An 18,357-nucleotide genomic window follows, 5' to 3' on the forward strand; every position below is an offset into this window, starting at 1 on the left:
TGACTGACTGACCGACCCTATATGCAGCTAGTGTCCCATAAGCTTGGCTGTTGAGATTAAATTGGCCAATGAGTTATTAAATCGTTAAGACTCAACGAATCTTTGAACAGATCCCTTTAGGATGACTAATGGATATGATCTGTGTGCACCTGCCACGCTAACATTCTTCCTATGTAAAAAAATAATGTTATTTATTTATTTATTTTTGGCCGTGCTGGGTCTCCGTTGCTGCTCAGCTTTTATCCAGTTGCGGCAAATGGGGGCTACTCTCTAGTTGCGGCGTGCAGGCTTCTCATCACAGGGGCTTCTCTTGTTGGGGAGCACGGTCTCTAGGGTGCCAGGGCCTCAGTAGTTTCACCTCCTGGGCCCTAGAGCGCAGGTTCAATAGTCCTGGTGCAGGGGCTCAGCTGCCCTGCAGTATGTGGGATCTTCCCGGACCAGGGACCGGACCCGTGTCTCTCACGTTGGCAGGCGGATTCTTTACCATTGAGCCACCAGGGACGCTCCCGCCCTAACGTTCTGAACACCCACCCTAACGTTCCGAATCTCCCTGCCAGACTCTGTGACACAGAATCCCCCAGAAACAAACAGGAGCAATGCAGACCAAGATTTATGGGCGTGTAAATTATGGCATTGTTTATAATGTTAAAAACAATGAGAAGTTAAAAGCCTAACATGTTAGGCATGCAGTTCAATTAGTTCACGTCTTCGTTCTACAGCCATTAAGAACCATGCTTTTGAGGAACATTTGCTGACATGAAAAATATTCATAGTATAATGAGAAATCAGAAAGGTATAAAACAGAAGACATTATGATCGTATCTATTTGTTGGTTTTTTTAAATGGTTTTTCTCCTCTGGTCATATACATGCATGTGACTGGGAAGAACTAAAATAAAATACTGACAGTGACTATTTCTGAGTAATGAGATCTTTTTCTCTACCTCTGTGTGTTGTTTAGTCCCTCTCTCATGTCCAACTCTTTTTCGACCCCATGGGCTGCAGTCCACTAGGCTCCCCTGTCCATGGGATTTCCCAGACAAGAATATAGGAGTGGGTTGCCATTTTCTTCTCCGAGGGATCTTCCCAACCCAGAGACTGAACCCCTGTTTCCTGTTTGGCAGGCGAATTCTTTACCACTGAGCCACCAGGGAAGCCTCACTACCTACCCTTGTATACTTTTCTGTAATTTTCCAGTTTCATACAAAGCTCCTTTTCTAATAAAATATATTGTTTTAAGGAAGCAACTGTTAATTCTCACAAGATTACCCAGCAAAGCCAGTGCCAGTCCACTATATATTATTAATACATGATAAATGTACAAAGTTCTTGTCCTGGCATGTGAATAACCATGGTTGAAAAAAAAAAATTATATGCCTTAGTCAATAATCTCTGGGCCAGAAGCTTTAAACCTCATGATCTGCATTAAAATTCACCGTGTCAAAGGACTGCCTACTGTATTAAATACTGCTGATACTGATGCATGAAAAGGGAATTGATACCTGTTGAGAAGGTACTCTGGGCCGGGTGTTTATATACAGGGTTTTGCTTAGGTCACTTCTAGATGAGGAAGGTGAAGTTCTAAGAGGTCAAATCACTAGTTCTGGTCACATGGCTAGTTAGTGATCAAAGTGGATTCAAACCTTCTCAGTCTGACCACAGGGTGAAAACTTTGGATGACACCCAGACTTCATTTCAGATATTAAAAAAAAAAAAAAATTAAAATATCTTGCTAGTGCTCTGATTGTGTGGCCCAAATAACTAATTTTTGTTTCTCATTGTGCACCGCAGCCTAAGAGAGGTGCTGGGGAAGCTGCCTAATGGAGACAACATGACAGAAAAGAGACAGGCAAGGGAATCATCCACCTACAGGGAAACACTCAAATAAACGGGCGGTGTTTAGTGTTACAGACCCTAGCCTAGCCCTCTGCCCAGTGAGAAAAGACGACAAGCTACTGCTACCGGGCTCCATCAGTCTGCAAATCTCTGCCCCCTGCCTACCGCCGCAAGGTCCTGCTCCTTCCTCTTACTTGGCCTGCCTGAATAACATCTCTCAATGGTGGTTTTTGGTGGCTGATTACACAGCACGAGTCATGGATTCTAGAGAGGGTTAAAAAAAATTTGTTTTTATAATGTTTTATTTTTTGGCCATGCCTCACAGCATGTGGGATCTTAATTCCCTGCTGCTGCTGCTGCTAAGTCGCTTCAGTCGTGTCTGACTCTGTGCGACCCCATAGACGGCAGCCCACCAGGCTCCCCCGTCCCTGGGATTCTCCAGGCAAGAACACTGGAGTGGGTTGCCATTTCCTTCTCCAGTGCATGAAAGGGAAAAGTGAAAGTGAAGTCGCTCAGTCGTGTCCGACTCTGTGCAACCCCATAGACAGCAGCTCACCAGGCTCCTCCGTCCATGGGATTTTCCAGGCAAGAGTACTGGAGTGGGGTGCCATTGCCTGACCAGGGATCAAACATGTACCCCCTGTATCGGAAGCAGAGTCTTAACCACTGGACGGCCAGGAAGTACCTAGAGAGGTATTTTTAAACATTAAAATTTTCCTTTAGAGAGGACATCAGACCTTAAAGATGATCTCTTTTCACTTTTTCCATTCAATAATAAATGTCTGTAGACATTTCGTAAGAAAGAGCTTACAGATTAGACATTGTGTCAGGCCTATCTTTCCATGCATCACCCAATTTAATTCCATCAGCAGATGAGTTCATAATCTTAACAACATCCTACGCTGTTAGAACCTCACAGTTACTTAGGGGTTCCATATCAAGGATCCCATTCGCTTCCCACAGTAAGCCTTACAGAAGGAGAGGGAGGTACCATCACCCCATTTCACAGATCGGGAGATGGAGACACACTGCCACTCTGCCTGGCTTAGTGGATTAGACAGCCGCTTCCCTGAAAGGCTCTCGGGGCTGACTCTGGGGGGGTGCACACAAAAATTCTGAAACATAGCAGCAACGTGTCGCTGGAGGACAGGATCCTGAGAAAGGGTTTTCAGGTAGGGATGGAGTAATGAAACACTGGAGGGGAGACAAACACTGCTCAGGTCTCGCTGTTGCCCATGGAGAGCTCGGGGTGAACGGCTTCCTTCCCTAACCTTCCAGGAGGTCGTTGTTGATTATCCATCAAGGAGAAGCCGTAACAACCACATCTTAAGGTTCCCATGTGCCTTAGCTTATTACATCATTGAAAGTTTTTGAGGTAGGCTTTGCAGATAATTTCACAAACGAGGAAAATGGAGCTCGGAGGGGTTTAGGAACTGGTTAAGCTGACATAGCAAGTAGGCAGCAAAGTCCAGATTTCAAACCACATCACGTCACATCCACCTCACCTTCCTGTCCATGTAGCTCATCTTGTGTGTTGCCTGCCCACGTGTTCCTGAGTTCATCAATCTTTTGTTGTGGTTTTTTGAGGGCAGACAGCAAGCCTTCTGTTTCTTTGTAACCACCCCTCCTGCACTGAGCGGAGCCCCATGGACACAGTAGGTCCTCAATAAGCATTATATGTCAAACAGCTGTTTGGGAGTAACAGAAGTTATCAAGAGAGATTCTTTGGTACTCTGAATGTCAGGCTCTCTGCTGTATATAATTAAAACAAGAGTGAACACGAGATGTGTAATTTCTCCCAGCTCTAGCTTAATCAAGCATTCATTACCACGTCTGACTCTGTGTTATGTGAAAACAACTGCTCAGTAAGCATTTTCTGTGATGAGGCCAGTCAGATACAGACAGACATCAAAGAGATTTCAGAAAAGGCAAAAACAAAACCATCAAACATGTGGAGAGACAATGATCTACATGGCGTTCTGTTTCATCTGAGACTAAAGAACTTACAAGGTAAAGAGAGTATTTGACTAATAGGGAGGAGAAGCTGGGTGCCAAGTGGGGTCGGGTACCGCTAGACTCTCTCAGGAGTAAGGACGCACCACGATACTGATCTGGATCAGAGACAGAGGGAGGTACACATTCAGGTGTTTATCTGGGAGAAGGAGTTTGCTTTGAAACCTCTTCAGCACAGCAATCATTTCACTGTGATGACTATCACAATCATTTCATTACCATCTTCACCACCAGGCAAACCTAACAAATACACATGCAACATACAACTTATTATCCTGCTGAGTCTCATTCCATTTGCCATCCCAACACCACATTAGTTTACAGCTTTGAAAACATAAAGGGCTCAAGTGAATTCATTGAGATTAGAACTTTTATGACAGAGATTAGCTCAAGTATTTCTACATTGACATTTGGTAACCTAAGCTAATAGTACCTACCCTAGTTTATTGCCAAACCACACATTAGTCATCTTGATAAGCTACTGAGAGGCAGGGTTTCTGACTTCCTTTGTGTCAAAAAGTGCCACCTTCTTGTGGGCATTTAATCAACACCAAGCAAGAAGAGCAAATATCAGGTTCAGGGTACCTACATTTGTGTCCTCGTGGCTGTGGCCATTGGTCTCGACCAACTCCTTGGTACCCTTCAACTGCAGGTTTAAAGAAAAAAAAAAAAACCCAAATGAATAAGCAAGCATATCTATTAAGTGCATATCATCCTGTTAACCCTGATTTATCTGAGCCTACACTTCAGAAAACTTCCAACAAGAAAAAACCAGATGGAGCACATAATTCTAATGAGTCTTACTGAAACCAGTTTGAGGCCAATATTTTATGAAACTTGATGGCTGGCAAAAAAATAAATGGGCCTTGGCCATTATTTTTAAATAATAAGATTAGAAAGCAGTTTCATAGGCATAAAATGTATAAAATTGGTTCTTAAGAATAATAAATGATTTCATTTCCTCGTTGTATTGCTATTAATTTAAACCCTGCAGTGTTTGCAAGTTGCCGCCAGCTAAATGATGTTATACTGATGATTATTTGAGAGTGATGTATTTTCACTTGCTTTAATGCGCTGCAGCGCTACTGTACGCGTCCTCCTAGGGAACCTATTTGAATGACTGACGTGGTTTCTGGAGGCCTACAGGAAGATGATCTGCTGCTTTTTGGAAAGGAAGAAATGGGACTTCATCTCCTTGGTCACTGAGGCATTAGAAGAAAAGCTGTTTCTCAGCTGAGATTTTTAACAGTGAACATCTGAAAATGCCCTTCTCTGTGATCTCTCTCAGAAGGCTTAGGAGTAATCCGTTATCGGGAGATTTTCCGGAAACCTTTAATTGGCATTTTTATTCTAGCCTGACTTGAAGCAAACACATGGAGACAGAGAACCAGGGCAAAGGTGAGCAGCCTTGCAGCTGTTCGCTGGTAATTCTTCCTGGCTTATTGCGCTTAGGAAGCACCATCTTCAGCACTCTCTTTTTTAATGCCTAAAATAAAGCATCCACGGTGCAATATAAATGCTTAAAATTTGAAAGACAATAAATGCACCACCAATATGTCTGACTCAGATGTTGGTGCTTTTGGGCTCTGTGTACGTGTCAGCATGAAGCTTCTTTGGTTTTTGCAAGGCGAACTCAAACTCTCAGCAAGAAAGCCACGCGCTCTCCAAGCCAAGAGCGGGGCTCTGCCAAAGCCGTGGCGACATGAAGCGGCTGAGGATGGGGCAGCTGACTGCGGACCCGTGGCGCCAATTAAGGCTCACTTCCATGTCATCCTGATTGAGAAAGAGACATTGTGTCCAGGGGTCCTCAGGTTAACACCATGGATGTTTCTGCACACAACAAGGACGAGGGAGCGCGGGCAACGGGTGAGAAATGTGAGAAGCAAAGTGCACCTCGGCAACAGGAAGACCAATGGTGTCGGAGGGCACAAAGGGACTTCTAAGCCCCTCTCTGCTCTCTGATCTGAAAGTTTTCTTTCCATAGGTGACCCTCACCATCTCCCTCACTGCTCATCCCACCTTGTAACTCGCGCTTCCGGGAGTTAAGAGCGGAGCTGGCTGAGAAGAAGGTTTTGCTGTTTTTTCAGCGGAAGGAATGGACTCTGTTTAAAGCCTGTCCCACCTTCAGACGTTTCCCAGCATGAGCACACCCATCGCCCTCCTTCTTCTGCTTAAATAAATTCCATTGTCCTGCTTTGTGTTACCCTTTCACTCTGCCCTGTGTGTGTGTGTGTCTGATCTCACTCCCCATTTGCCTGCTCCCTGCCGTGGGATCCACACATGTCCTCCTTGCCTGGGGCAGCGGCCTGGCTGCTCCGCCCTCACCAGCCTACTCCCGGTCCCCCTTGGAGCGGCTCACCTCGAGATGCAGAGGTTGGAATTGTGTCTGAGGACACGTGGGCTTAAGAACAGGGTGTTGAAAAGTGAGTGTTAGTAGCGCACTCGTGTCCTACTCCTTGCGACCCCGTGGACTGTAGCCCACCAGGCTCCTCTGTCCATGGGATTTCCCAGGCAAGAATACTGGAGTGGGTTGCCATGCCCTCCTCCAGGGGATCTTCCCAACCCAGGGACTGAACCCAGGTCCCCCACATTGCAGGAGGATTCTTTACCATCTGAGCCACCAGGGAAGCCCATGAAGAGGTAGGTGTGTTTTTAATTGTACGTGCGTGTGTGGGTGTGTGGGTGGGTGGGTGGGTGGTGGCTATACGGGGAGAGAAGGAATATGTCCCACTGCCTGCTCTTGTCTATAAGATGATCGATGGGGGCACCAGCCAAGGGGCTCTTGGGGAAAACAGCCTGGTGGAGACAAGAGCAGCTGATGGCATTTGGCTTCCATGGGCCCTCTTAGACTTATGTATTCTCGGGGCCTTTGTTTGAAAAAGAGCCATCCCATTAGCACAACAGATTTTAAAATGCTTCCTCTCCAGTCGTACTTCCTAGGTCTTTAATGATTTTAGTTGTTCTGAATCTTTTTCACGTTATCCATTTATCTTTTTTTTTTAAGGAACGGAGAATGAAGTGTGAGGCTTCACCAAAGCTTATGTGTGCTCACTGCTCTTTAAAAATGCATATCGTGACAAGGATACAGCAATGAGATCTGCAAAACTTAGGGTCTATTTTTATGACTGGGGTTTGGACTTCAAATCAACATAAAGGATTGGAGTCCTTTACAGAAAGAGGAATTCACCCCTCCTCATCCCAGTTAATCAAAGAGACAGAGAAAACACAAAACAACAAAGCTCAGAGACATGTATGTTTGATCAGGTGCAAATCTGGACCAAACCTGCTCCAACTTGTTGGAAGCCTTTTCGTAATGTAAAGAAAGAAAGAACAGAGAAAGGCTGCAGTCTCTTAGACAGCAGGTCGCTGTGAATTTAGTCATCAGTATTTTCCGGTTCAATCTAACTTCTCCAAAATCATACACAGTCAGACTCAGTCTATGTTACTGAACCATAACTTAATCATATGAAGATAATGATTAGTTTAAGAAAGCATTTTCCTCCAAAGTTAAAAAAGCTTATAAACTATCCAACACCTTCAAGCTTCTCCCACAGTTCACTTATACTTTTAGTGAGTCAGGAAAGTGACTGAAAATACATTTTCTTGATTTCAAACCATTAAAAAGGTAAAAATCATTTGTACAGTGACTCAGTCACAGTGGACTAGGGTCATACTTCTCCAACTTCATAGTTTGTTTTTTTTTTAATCACTTTTGAAATGATTTATGTTGTACAAAAGACCTCCTCATATACCACGGTAAGTTAAAATTTTAAAGCAACCTAAATTTGACTACCCCCAAAGGGTTGGGGCCACTACCTGTGATTTTTACCCCTTCTGTTTGCCATTCATTACTTCATGGGCAGCCTGTGAAGGCCAGAAATAGGAAAGTATTTCAAGAACTTGCCTGGCTTCTCCTGTGTAGATAACGGGGCTTAGATTTCACTCAGCTGCCAAGCAATCCATCTTACCCTGCTGTAAGACAATACTTTCAAATCCACTTATCAATGTCAGGCCACACTTTAGTATCAGAGAAAGCCAGGATGAAATGATCAGATTTACAAACTTCATATAAAAGGTTTGTTGTTCACCCTGGCTAGATAAGTGCCCTGATGCACAGGGGAGAGTTGTTTTTTTTTTTTTCAATGTCACTATGAATCAGTCCTTCTTATTCAGATGTCTGCAGGAGGACCATAGGCTATGCTAAACTCATTTTCTTCATGATCAGACTTAAGATGAAACTAGCTGCTTGCTTTGAAATTTATCTGCATCGCCAATGCTTTAAAACTTAATCAAAATTCATCTGTCTTCTGGAAGAAAGTTTCACAGATCGCTGGAAGGCTTGGGTGGCCTAAGAGGTACCAGAGTGAGAACAGAAATGCTGGAGATGAGATGAAAAATCCCATGCAGCAAAGCTGCTGGGAGGTTGGGTTGGTTCAGCCTAATCCTACTGCAGATTAACTTCAGCCAGTGTTTGCACACGTGTCAAACACGGGGACGCGCGTGTCCGGGTTTGAACTGATTCGCGGTTCAGAGCTGTTACTTTCACTTACTTGTTCCTGGAGGACTTTGAGTAATGCTTGTGTGTGTGACTGCTCTTCCTTTGCTTGCTCCAGTTCTGACTTTTTGTTGTTCAACTCCTCCTGGATGGTCAGCAATTGCTGTGAAATTAAAGGATGTTTAGGATAAGATAGCAGGCCAACTGGAATATTGTAAGATAATCAGAATATCCATCCCAAAACACAAGAAAAAATTTTGTGCATGCCTTAAAGTGTCATCTGGACTTCAGTTGACTTTTTAAAATGTGCATTTCACCCTCTACATAGTGTAACCAGTGTGCAGTTAATGTCACAGTCTCAGGCTGTTGGTGACACTGATGCACAATGGTTGTGTCAGTGTTTTGTGAAGGCACCTTTGTATTCCTTCGAACAGAGGCTCATTTATAGAAATATACATGTTAGGTAGGAAGTTAGGCATGAGCAACCAGGGGTGCCCTAGAGAGAAAGGATGCAAGCTGATCTCTAAACCCCATCCCAGAGGCACCCAGGAGAACTCACAGACCTGCTACAAAATAACCACCGAGACTTTCCTCCTGAACACGGGCCCTAGGCACACAGGGGATACAAACTAACCACAGGGGCCTCCTCTAGTAACCTGAGGCAGCTAGGAGCCTATTAAGGGTTCATGAATATTTTACACATATATGCATCTGATTATAACAGACTCAATTACGAGAAGACATACACAACAGAACCTGCTGTTATATAACTTGCAATCATCAATCATCCTTGAGCCTATGCCTGTTTGCATTCCCTTTCTTTGTCTGGTGGTGGGTACAAGCCCTATTTTGCACAGGGCACAACCAAAGGAGGAGACAGGAAGTACAAAAAGGGGGAAGATAGGAGGTATTGTGAGAGGACGGTGACTCCTTTGCGGTCGGCTTACTCCCATGCCTTGGGAATATCTGTCTGATAAAAGATCTGTTTCCTTGAGCTGTAACTTGTCTGTTGTTTTAAACACTTTAGTCCAGCGTTCCAAATGTTTGTTGTGACAAGACAAGAATCAAGGAAGAGAAATAAACCAACCTGACATGCAGAATCATGGTAAGAAACAAAGACATTGATAGCTGAAGAGATTACATTAAACAAACAAATACTTAAAATAATTAGTCCATGTCCAAGGTTACATCACTTTACATTGGACCCTATAGCTAACTTTAGAGTAGCTCTGTACAGCCGCTTCGCCAGGTGGCTGGGACCACAAACAAGACTTTTACTTTCTCTGTTATGATGGTGATGTTTTATTAGATCAGCAGGACTCAGGTCCAAACTGCAATCAATATATCAGCTGAGAAAACTGCTGATATAAGCTGTCAAAACACTCAGCTACAGCCTGCACTGCTATTTGGAAGCAGGGCACTAAAGGCATTGCTGGAGGCTTGAGCGGTCCTTGCCCCCATCAACTGTAACTCATGCAGAGGCTCACCTGGCCTGCCAGGAGGATGGGGCTGCCCAGCGCTAATTCTTTGTAACACACGGTTCTCTGTTAATATATACACAGGCTGGAGAACACATTCAAGAGCTTCCAAACAGGCCCTGGAAACAGTGTGTCTATTCAGAGCTTCTTGACAACAGAGGGCTGGTTTGCAAAGACAAATGTGTGTTTCTTCTGCTCCCGCACAAAACAAGTGGTGCCCTGATGATATGGAAATGTCAGTGCATAGTCATCTCCACGCCAAGGCTGCTGCTTCTGGGGCTTGACAAGCTGGCTGCAGAGCTGCCTGCCCAGGTCTGAACTACCAAGGCTGGGATAAACACGGGCACTGGATTCCTGGTGCTTAAACCTACCAACTGGAAGGATTAACTCAAATCTTCAAATCCGCTAGTTCAGGGGGTATGTCGAAGACAGGAAGCACTCAGAAAAACACACTGTGTCTTAACCCCTGGGCTTGCTCGTCCTGGCCCCTCACCTGGTGCGGGATATAGATTTAAACACAAACGGTGATTTCCCTGCAGCTTTGAAAACACTCAGTGCTGCTTCTTTCACCACCTGCCCCTCTCATACATTGCCCATATGAGGCCATACACACAGCCCACACGGGCTCCCTTTAGACGTTATGTGGTTCAATTGTGCACCAGTTGATTACAGTTCAGAAACCAGGGGGCCATATTGTACTTTGGCACCATGACAAGTATCGAAAATGACCCTTTCCAAACGGTGGGGAATGACCCTATTTCCTTATTCTCATTCATGACCAGCCCTAGAATGGTTCTGAGGGGATCTGGTGCTCTGACTTCCACGATGCCGAGTGGATTTTTTGTGGCATTAGACAATTTCAAATCCAATCCTGAAACCTCCTTTAAAAATGAGCCGAATAGAGGACCGGGAATTATCTTCAATAGCTCGTGTTCACTCACTGCTGTAAGTGAAGCAGCAAAATTTGGAAACAACTGAAGGGGGCCGGCCACACTAAGGATGGTGCCCCTGGACAATGGGAAACCAGGCAGCCGTTAAAAATGAACTTACACAAGCATCTCTGGACACAGAAGAAACTCGTAATATACCGGGCCCTGCATGAAAAGTTGAGTCATGAAAGGGTTTCACTGAATTTTGCAAAAACAAAAAAGGATCTGGATACTGTCTGTGGGTGAGTAGTTCGTGGATCTTTCTGTTAGCCCGGCTTATAATTTTCTGGTAAGCCTGTAAGGACCAGACACTGCTTTAGTAACAAGAAAAACAAAACAAAACAAAAAAGCATATGAACTTAATTAAGGTTGGGGAAATGACAAAGAGGAAAACTACTTGGATACAACTCTCAGTTGTCATTACCAACACTGTGAATAAATCGGAGGGGAAGCGAGAACTCTGCTGGAGTCTGCCATTTCACCCACACGGTACAACACTGCTTCATTCAAAACATAACTGTGTGTGCATGTATGCACGCGCGCGCGCGCACACACACACACACACACACACACTCCCTTCCCTGGACCTCACTTCCAGGTTAGCATCTATCTTATCTCATTCTTCCTTGGAATCACACTTTTTAATTTAAATTGTAATTCCAATTTAATTTTTTAAATTAAAAAGTGTGATTCCAAGGAATCATCCGCATTTCCTTCTCCTCTCACATGCAGGCAACTGTTTTCAATGGTTTCTTTTTTATTTGAATGTGTTTTTCCAAAATACATACTGTTGTCTTGTGAGTATACAATTGCATGTAAGTGGCTGTGCCATATTTCTTGTTTACTATGCTTTTTACTAAGCACTATTCTCTTAAGATAACCATGTGGATATATATATATCTCTCTAACTACTGCTTCTAGTGGCTGCATAATAATTTATGGGGTATGTCCACCCAGTTATACCTATTCCACTCTCCCCGTGAAGCCCACTCAGATTACCCCCATTTCTTGACCCCTGTCAGGGCTGCAGTGGGAGATGCTGGTGCTTGTCCCTCTGGACCTGTGGGAGACTTTCCCTGGTGTGTATCCAGTAGTGGATCTGCTGGTTCACATGACATGCTTGAGGAGGTCACTGCCAAAGCTGCTTCACAGAATGGCTGTACCAGTCTGCCCACTCACCAGTGCTGGATGAGTTACTGTGCCCACACTTTACATTACCTAGCTTTCTAACATCTGTCAGTCTAATAATATCAAGATTCTTCATCTTTTAAAATCATCTCATACTTTCTCTGATCCCATGATTTTAGGCTTTACTTCTACATGTACAACATGGGTTTAGAAAACGCAGAGAAACCAGAGAGCAAATTGCCAACATCCACTGGATCATAGAAAAAGCAAGAGAATTCCAGAAAAACATCTACTTTTGCTTCATTGACTATGCAAAAGTCTTTAGGTGGATCATAACTGTGGAAAATTCTTAAAGAGATGGAAGTATCAGACCACCTTACCTGTCTCCTCAGAAACCTGTATGAGGGTCAAGAAGCAAGAGTTAGAACTGGACATGGAACAATGGACTGCCTCAAAACTGGGAAAGGAGTACAACAAGGCTGTATATTGTCACTGTTTATTTAACTTACATGCAGACTCTATCACGTAAAATGCTGCACTGGATGAATCTCAAGCTGGAATCAGGTCTGCTGGGAGAAATATCAACAACCTCAGATATGCAGATGATACCATTGTAATGGCAGAAAGTGAAGAGGAACTAAAGAGCCTCTTGATGAAGGTGAAAGAGGAGAGTGACAAAGCTGGCTTAAATTCAACATTCAAAAAACTAAGATCGTGACATCTAGTCCCATCAGTTCATGGCAAACAGAAGGGGAAAAAGTAGAAACAGTGACAGATTTTATTTTCGTGGGCTCCAAAATCACTGCGGATGGTGACTGCAACCGTGAAGTTAAAAGATGCTTGCTCCTTGGAAGGAAAGCTATGGCAAACCTAGACAGCATTATTAAGAAGCAGACACATCACTTTGCTGACAAAGATCCATATAACCAAAGCTATGGTTTTTCCAGTAGTCATGTATGGATACGACAGTTGGGCCATAAAGAAGGCTGAAGAACTGATAGACCATAAAGATGGATATGACAGTTGATGGATATAAAGCACCGAAGAATTGATGCTTTTGAATTGTGGTGTTGGAGAAGACTCTTGCGAGTCCCTTGGACTGCAAGGAGATCCAACTAGTCCATCCTAAAGGAAATCAACCCTAAGTATCCATTGGAAGAACTGATCCTGAAGTTCTAATACTCTGGCCACCTGATCTGAAGAGCCGACTCACTGGAAAAGACCCTGATGCTGGGGAAGATTGCAGGCAAAACGAGAAGAGGGTGGCAGAGGATGAGATGGTTGGATGGCATCACTGACTCAACGGACATGAATTTGAGCAAACTCCAGGAGATAGTGAAGGACTGGGAGGCCTGGTATGCTGCAGTCCATGGGGTCTTGAAGAGCTGAACAGGACTTACTGATTGCACGAACACACACACACACACACACACACACACACACAGTGTGTATATGTCAATGCTACTCTCAACTTGTCCCAGCCTCCCCTTCCCTGCCTGTGACCACATGTCTGTTCTCCACGGCTGCATCTCTATTTTTGCCATACAAGTAGGTTCATCTGTACTATTTTTCATAAAAAGCAGAGACATTACTTTGCTAACAAAGGTCTGTCTAGTCAAACTTATGGTTTTTCCAGTAGTCATGTATGGATGTGAGAGTTGGACCATAAAGAAAGCTGAGCGCCAAAGAATTGATACTTTTGAACTGTAGTGTTGGAGAAGACTCTTGCGAGTCCCTTGGACTGCAAGGAGATCCAACCAGTCCATCCTAAAGTAGATCAGTCCTGGGTGATCATTGGAAGGACTGATGTTGAAGCTGAAACTCCAATACCTTGGCTACCTGATGTGAAGAGCTGACTCATTGGAAAAGATCCTGATGCTGGGAAAGATTGAGGGCGGGAGGAGAAGGGGATGACAGAGGATGAGATGGTTGGATGGCATCACTGACTCGATGGGCATGAGTTCATGAAGGCTCCGGGAGTTTGTGATGGACAAACTCCAGTGTTTGTGCCATTGCATGCTGCAGGCAATGGGGTCGCAAAGAGTCAGACATGACTGAATGACTGGACTGAACTGTACCATTTGTGCGGATTCCATGTATGTGCAGTAATATGTGATATTTTCTCTCTTCTGACTTACTTCATTCTGTATGACAGACTCGAGGTTCATCCTGCTGCTGCTGCTGCTGCTGCTAAGTCGCTTCAGTTGTGTCCGACTCTGTGTGACCCTATAGACGGCAGCCCACCAGGCTCCGCCGTCCCTAGGATTCTCCAGGCAAGAATACTGGAGTGGGTTGCCATTTCCTTCTCCAGTGCATGAAAGGGAAAAGTGAAAGTGAAGTCGCTCAGTTGTGTCCGACTCTTAGCGACCCCATGGACTATAGCCTACCAGGCTCCTCCGTCCATGGGATTTTCCAGGCAAGAGTACTGGAGTGGGGTGCCATTGCCTTCTCCATAGGTTCATCCACATCACTACAAATGACCCAATTTTGTTCCATTTTATGGCCGAGTAGTATTCCATTGTATGTATGTATCACATCTTCTTCATCCCTTCATCTGTTGATGGACATTGAGGTTGCTTCCACATCCTGACTATTGTAAACAGTGTTGCAATGAACACTTAAGTGAACTTAAAGAATGCTTTTAGGCGAAAATCAAATCATTTGATGACTTATAATGTAGAAAAGAGCTGCACCCTCTAGGCAGACAGGACCCCTCACTAAGGCACATGGTTGGGCAGCGGAGTAGGGGCTTATTCTCATTCCCATTCACCCATTTGGCCTGCTGCCCTGTTTGGGGCAAAGCCTGCACAACTATTTGCAGTAATTTTGGGTTCTTCCTCAATAAAGACCCCCTCCAATCACACAAGCAAAGTCAGTTTACTTTCATCTTCCCAAAGCAGTTTTATATGATATATTACAGTCATAGGAATCTCCTCAACTAGACTACATCCACCAAGGGTAGAGGCCATAACTGGGTTACCTCTGACATATAGTAGGTGCTGAATGAATGAACGAATGAGTAAAGAGGTAAATGAATGTTTGCTCTGGTTCCCCCAATTCTATGAGATTAAGCCATAATCTAGCAAGAAACCACACACACACACAACAAACTAAAACAGGCACAGTAACAAACACTACTTGACCTATCACTGGGTAACTTACTGTTCCAGACATATGGATATCTGAAAGCTTCAGAGGAAAACAGCAGTTCCACTAAAGGCATTCTGATTCATTACTCTGGAAGTAATAGATACTGTCCTTAAGCTATAGGGGAATATTTCTTAAAAGTCTAAGGAAGCCCAATCAATGAATTTATAATTATGTAATTTCTTCCCCATGTCCCACTGAAAAGCAAACAAATAAACCAAAACCACCACTAGGCAAAACAAAATCAACACACCCTAGACTACTGTCTGCATTCTTTCAAACCGTTTTTGTTTACAAAACATCAACTCATGAACCTAATATTTATGTATTCAAAACAGTGGTAATTCAGAACCGCTATTCTTTATTTGACTAGATGCCCTATAAAAACAATGAGATAGTCTGCAACTAGATAATTTAAGTCAGGCTTTCTGGGTCTTTTTTATCTTGAAATTTATGAAACTGTATAATGTTCTTTCCGGTTTGAATTTTTAAGTACCAAAGTGCCTCAATTACAGAAGTTCACAGGCAGCAAGAACTTAATCAGAAGAGCCTTTTGGTTGGACTGGCTGACTGCAGCATAATTTTAATTTAACACTGGAGAGTGTGGCATTAAACAGATGCACTATTACATTTTTTGGTGGTTACAATTGACTGTGTTCCAATTAGACAATTATCCATATGCCAATCAAGTGCAAACACGCGGGTAGACAATAACAGGTAAATACATGCAGTCCCTGACAAGTCTTGATGTTTCCAGGCCACTGACTTAATAGGATCATTTGTAATGCTCTTTGGGGATGTAGACTTCGGTGTGTAATGGGTCTTTCTCTCTGACAAATTCAAAGAGCATTACAAATGTTATTTGGAGCCCCAGAATAAGTGAGGTCACATTTCCATCTTTATAGATGGGCGAATCATGGGCGCCCAGAGGTTAAGTCATGGACCTGAAGCCATGGTGTCTCGCAAAGACCTACCGCTTGCCCAACTCAATTTCCCTGCTTCAAACTGAACTTTCTACCCTGGCAACCACATCGAACCCTCAATATGAGATGGAAATGAGGACGCACCAGGTTTAACGCCCTCCTAGCAATGACTTCCACCTAGGCATTCACCATTTTCCACTTACGAGTGAGGCTGCTGGGGACATGCCTTTTATGTACCCTCTGTGAGCAGTATGGTGAATTTCACTTTCCTTTAAAAACTGTAACTCTCTCCTTGTCTTTTTTTGCCTACGTTTTATACTTTTGTCACTAAGGTGAAGTCTTTATATAACTAAAGGATAGTATAAAGTTAGATCCCAGGAAAATCACGGATATGGTGCAAATTCATGGTAGGAAGTACACCAGCAACATCTGATGATGAGCTGTTGTTGTTTGTTGAGTTGTTCAGTCATGTCCGACACTTTGCGACCCCATGGGCTGTGGCATGCCAGGCTCCCCTGTCCTTCTCTTATCTCCTGGAGTTTGCTCAAACTCACGTCCATCGAGTCGATGATGCATCCAACCACCTCATCCTCTGTCGTCCCCTTCTCCCCTGGCCCTCAGTCTTCCCCAGCATCAGGGTCTTTTCCAAGGAGTCGAATGATAAGCTGACACTCACAGAACTGTGATACCTCAGGAGTCTTTGGCAGGACTGGCGAGCTGCTGGGGCATGGAGGTGGTGGTTGGCATGAAACTGAGAGGATCCCTAAATGGAACACTTATTCTGTATCTTTCGTGGTGGTGGTGGCTGCTGCTGCTGCTGCTAAGTCGCTTCAGTCGTGTCCGACTCTGTGCGACCCCATAGACGGCAGCCCACCGGGCTCCCCCGTCCCTGGGATTCTCCAGGCAAGAATACTGGAGTGGGCTGCCATTTCCTTCTCCAATGCATGAAAGTGAAAAGTGAAAGTGAAGCCGCTCAGTCGTGTCCGACCCCTAGCGACCCCATAGACTGCAGCCTACTAGGCTCCTCCGTCCATGGGATTTTCCAGGCAAGAGTACTGGAGTGGGGTGCCATTGCCTTCTCCGGTGGTGGTGGAGTGCTTTCTAAATTTACAGTGGTGGCAAATCACATGAACTTATTCCACGAGGTAGAGACACACGGATAGTGACCAACAATCACACACACAAGGCTCTGCCTGAAGGTAGACACAGCTGACAGTATTCCTGACAAAGGAGAGAAACCCCGCTCGGGGGAAGGACGGTCATTTACCACCTGGCACCTGCAATGCTCACTTTCCTCCTTGGGAGCAGGAAAAAAAAAAGATGGAATTGAACTAGGGGGTCACATAAGATGCTAAGACTACTCAAAATTTATTCTAGTTTAAAATGTCATTTGCTTTGGACTTTCCTGGTGGTACAGTGGGTGAGAATCTGCCTGCCAATGCGGGGGACATGGGTTCAGTCCCTGGTCCGGGAAGATGGCACTTGCCATGGAGCAGTAAAGCCTGTGCGCCACAACTAGCGAGCCACGCACCCTAGAGCCTGGGCTCCATGACAAGAGAAGCCTCTGCAATCAGAAGCCTGCACACCACAAAAAAGAGCAGTCCCTGCTAGCTGCAGCTAGAGAAAGCCTGTGCAGCTCAAAGACCCAGAACAGCAAAAATAAATAAATAAATAAATAAAATTTTAAAAATGTCATCTGCTTCTACCTGCGGATGAAAGTGTACTTCAATTTACCTTAAGACCCAAGGGTGATGAAGACTGTGGCCGGGTATATCCACCTCCCTCTCCACCTCTAGCTCGGTGACCCCTGTGGGAGAAACATCTCTCGGAGAGAACCCCACCATTCAGATGACTGATAACAGGAATACCGGATCACAGAAATGAAATTGTGCTCAGAGCCTAATATCCTATTACACCAGGCTATACATATTTAATTCCTTGGGTCTTTTCTCATAAATCAATTCCTTCAGGCCCTTAATCTCGTCAATATCTTTTCTGATATTGAATTTTAAATGCCACTCTCATTGCTAGGCAGAAAGGCAATCTCTTGCTCGTGATGGGATCAGGTTTCATTTACAACCGAGAGATGCTTGGAGTCTTGGTGCTGTTCTCTGACCCTGCTGTCACAACTCCTGATGTTGGCCGGAGTCAAACAGCCCAAGGGCAGGTCTGACTGGGCTGGTCCTCTGAGAGGTCGAGATCAGGAACCCTGGGGTCACGTCTATGGGTGCTCTGGGACAGCTCTGGGAGACTCGGGAGAAGGCAGAAGTGTTTTCAGGAGTGTGGATCCTTGAGGGGGGTCTGTTGAAACATGGGCACCCTGTCACCCACCCAGGGCAGTGTGCTATGATGGGGGTCCCCTTCTCTGAATGTGTACGTCTGATCCAGGACACACACACCACGCATACA

General features: G+C 44.6%; 1 protein-coding gene across 8 annotated transcripts in view; it reads right to left on the reverse strand.

Annotated features, from left to right (window-relative positions):
- ENOX1 (ecto-NOX disulfide-thiol exchanger 1) overlaps window positions 1-18,357 on the reverse strand; it is a 344,181-nt gene that overhangs the window by 71,671 nt on the left and 254,153 nt on the right. For 6 of the 8 annotated variants that reach the window (XM_081551076.1, XM_081551081.1, XM_081551077.1 and 3 more), the window contains 2 exons: window positions 8,399-8,506; window positions 4,438-4,494 (listed from right to left, as the gene is read on the reverse strand). In XM_081551076.1, coding sequence (XP_081407202.1) covers window positions 4,438-4,494; window positions 8,399-8,506 — 165 coding nt within the window. The remainder of the gene's footprint in view (window positions 1-4,437; window positions 4,495-8,398; window positions 8,507-18,357) is intronic. The other 2 variants (XM_081551082.1, XM_081551080.1) reach the window with 1 other exon arrangement.

Source organism: Giraffa tippelskirchi, chromosome 12 (assembly GCF_054371585.1).
Source record: "Giraffa tippelskirchi isolate mGirTip1 chromosome 12, T2T-mGirTip1v1.2.pri, whole genome shotgun sequence".
Classification (NCBI taxonomy): Eukaryota; Metazoa; Chordata; class Mammalia; order Artiodactyla; family Giraffidae; genus Giraffa; species Giraffa tippelskirchi.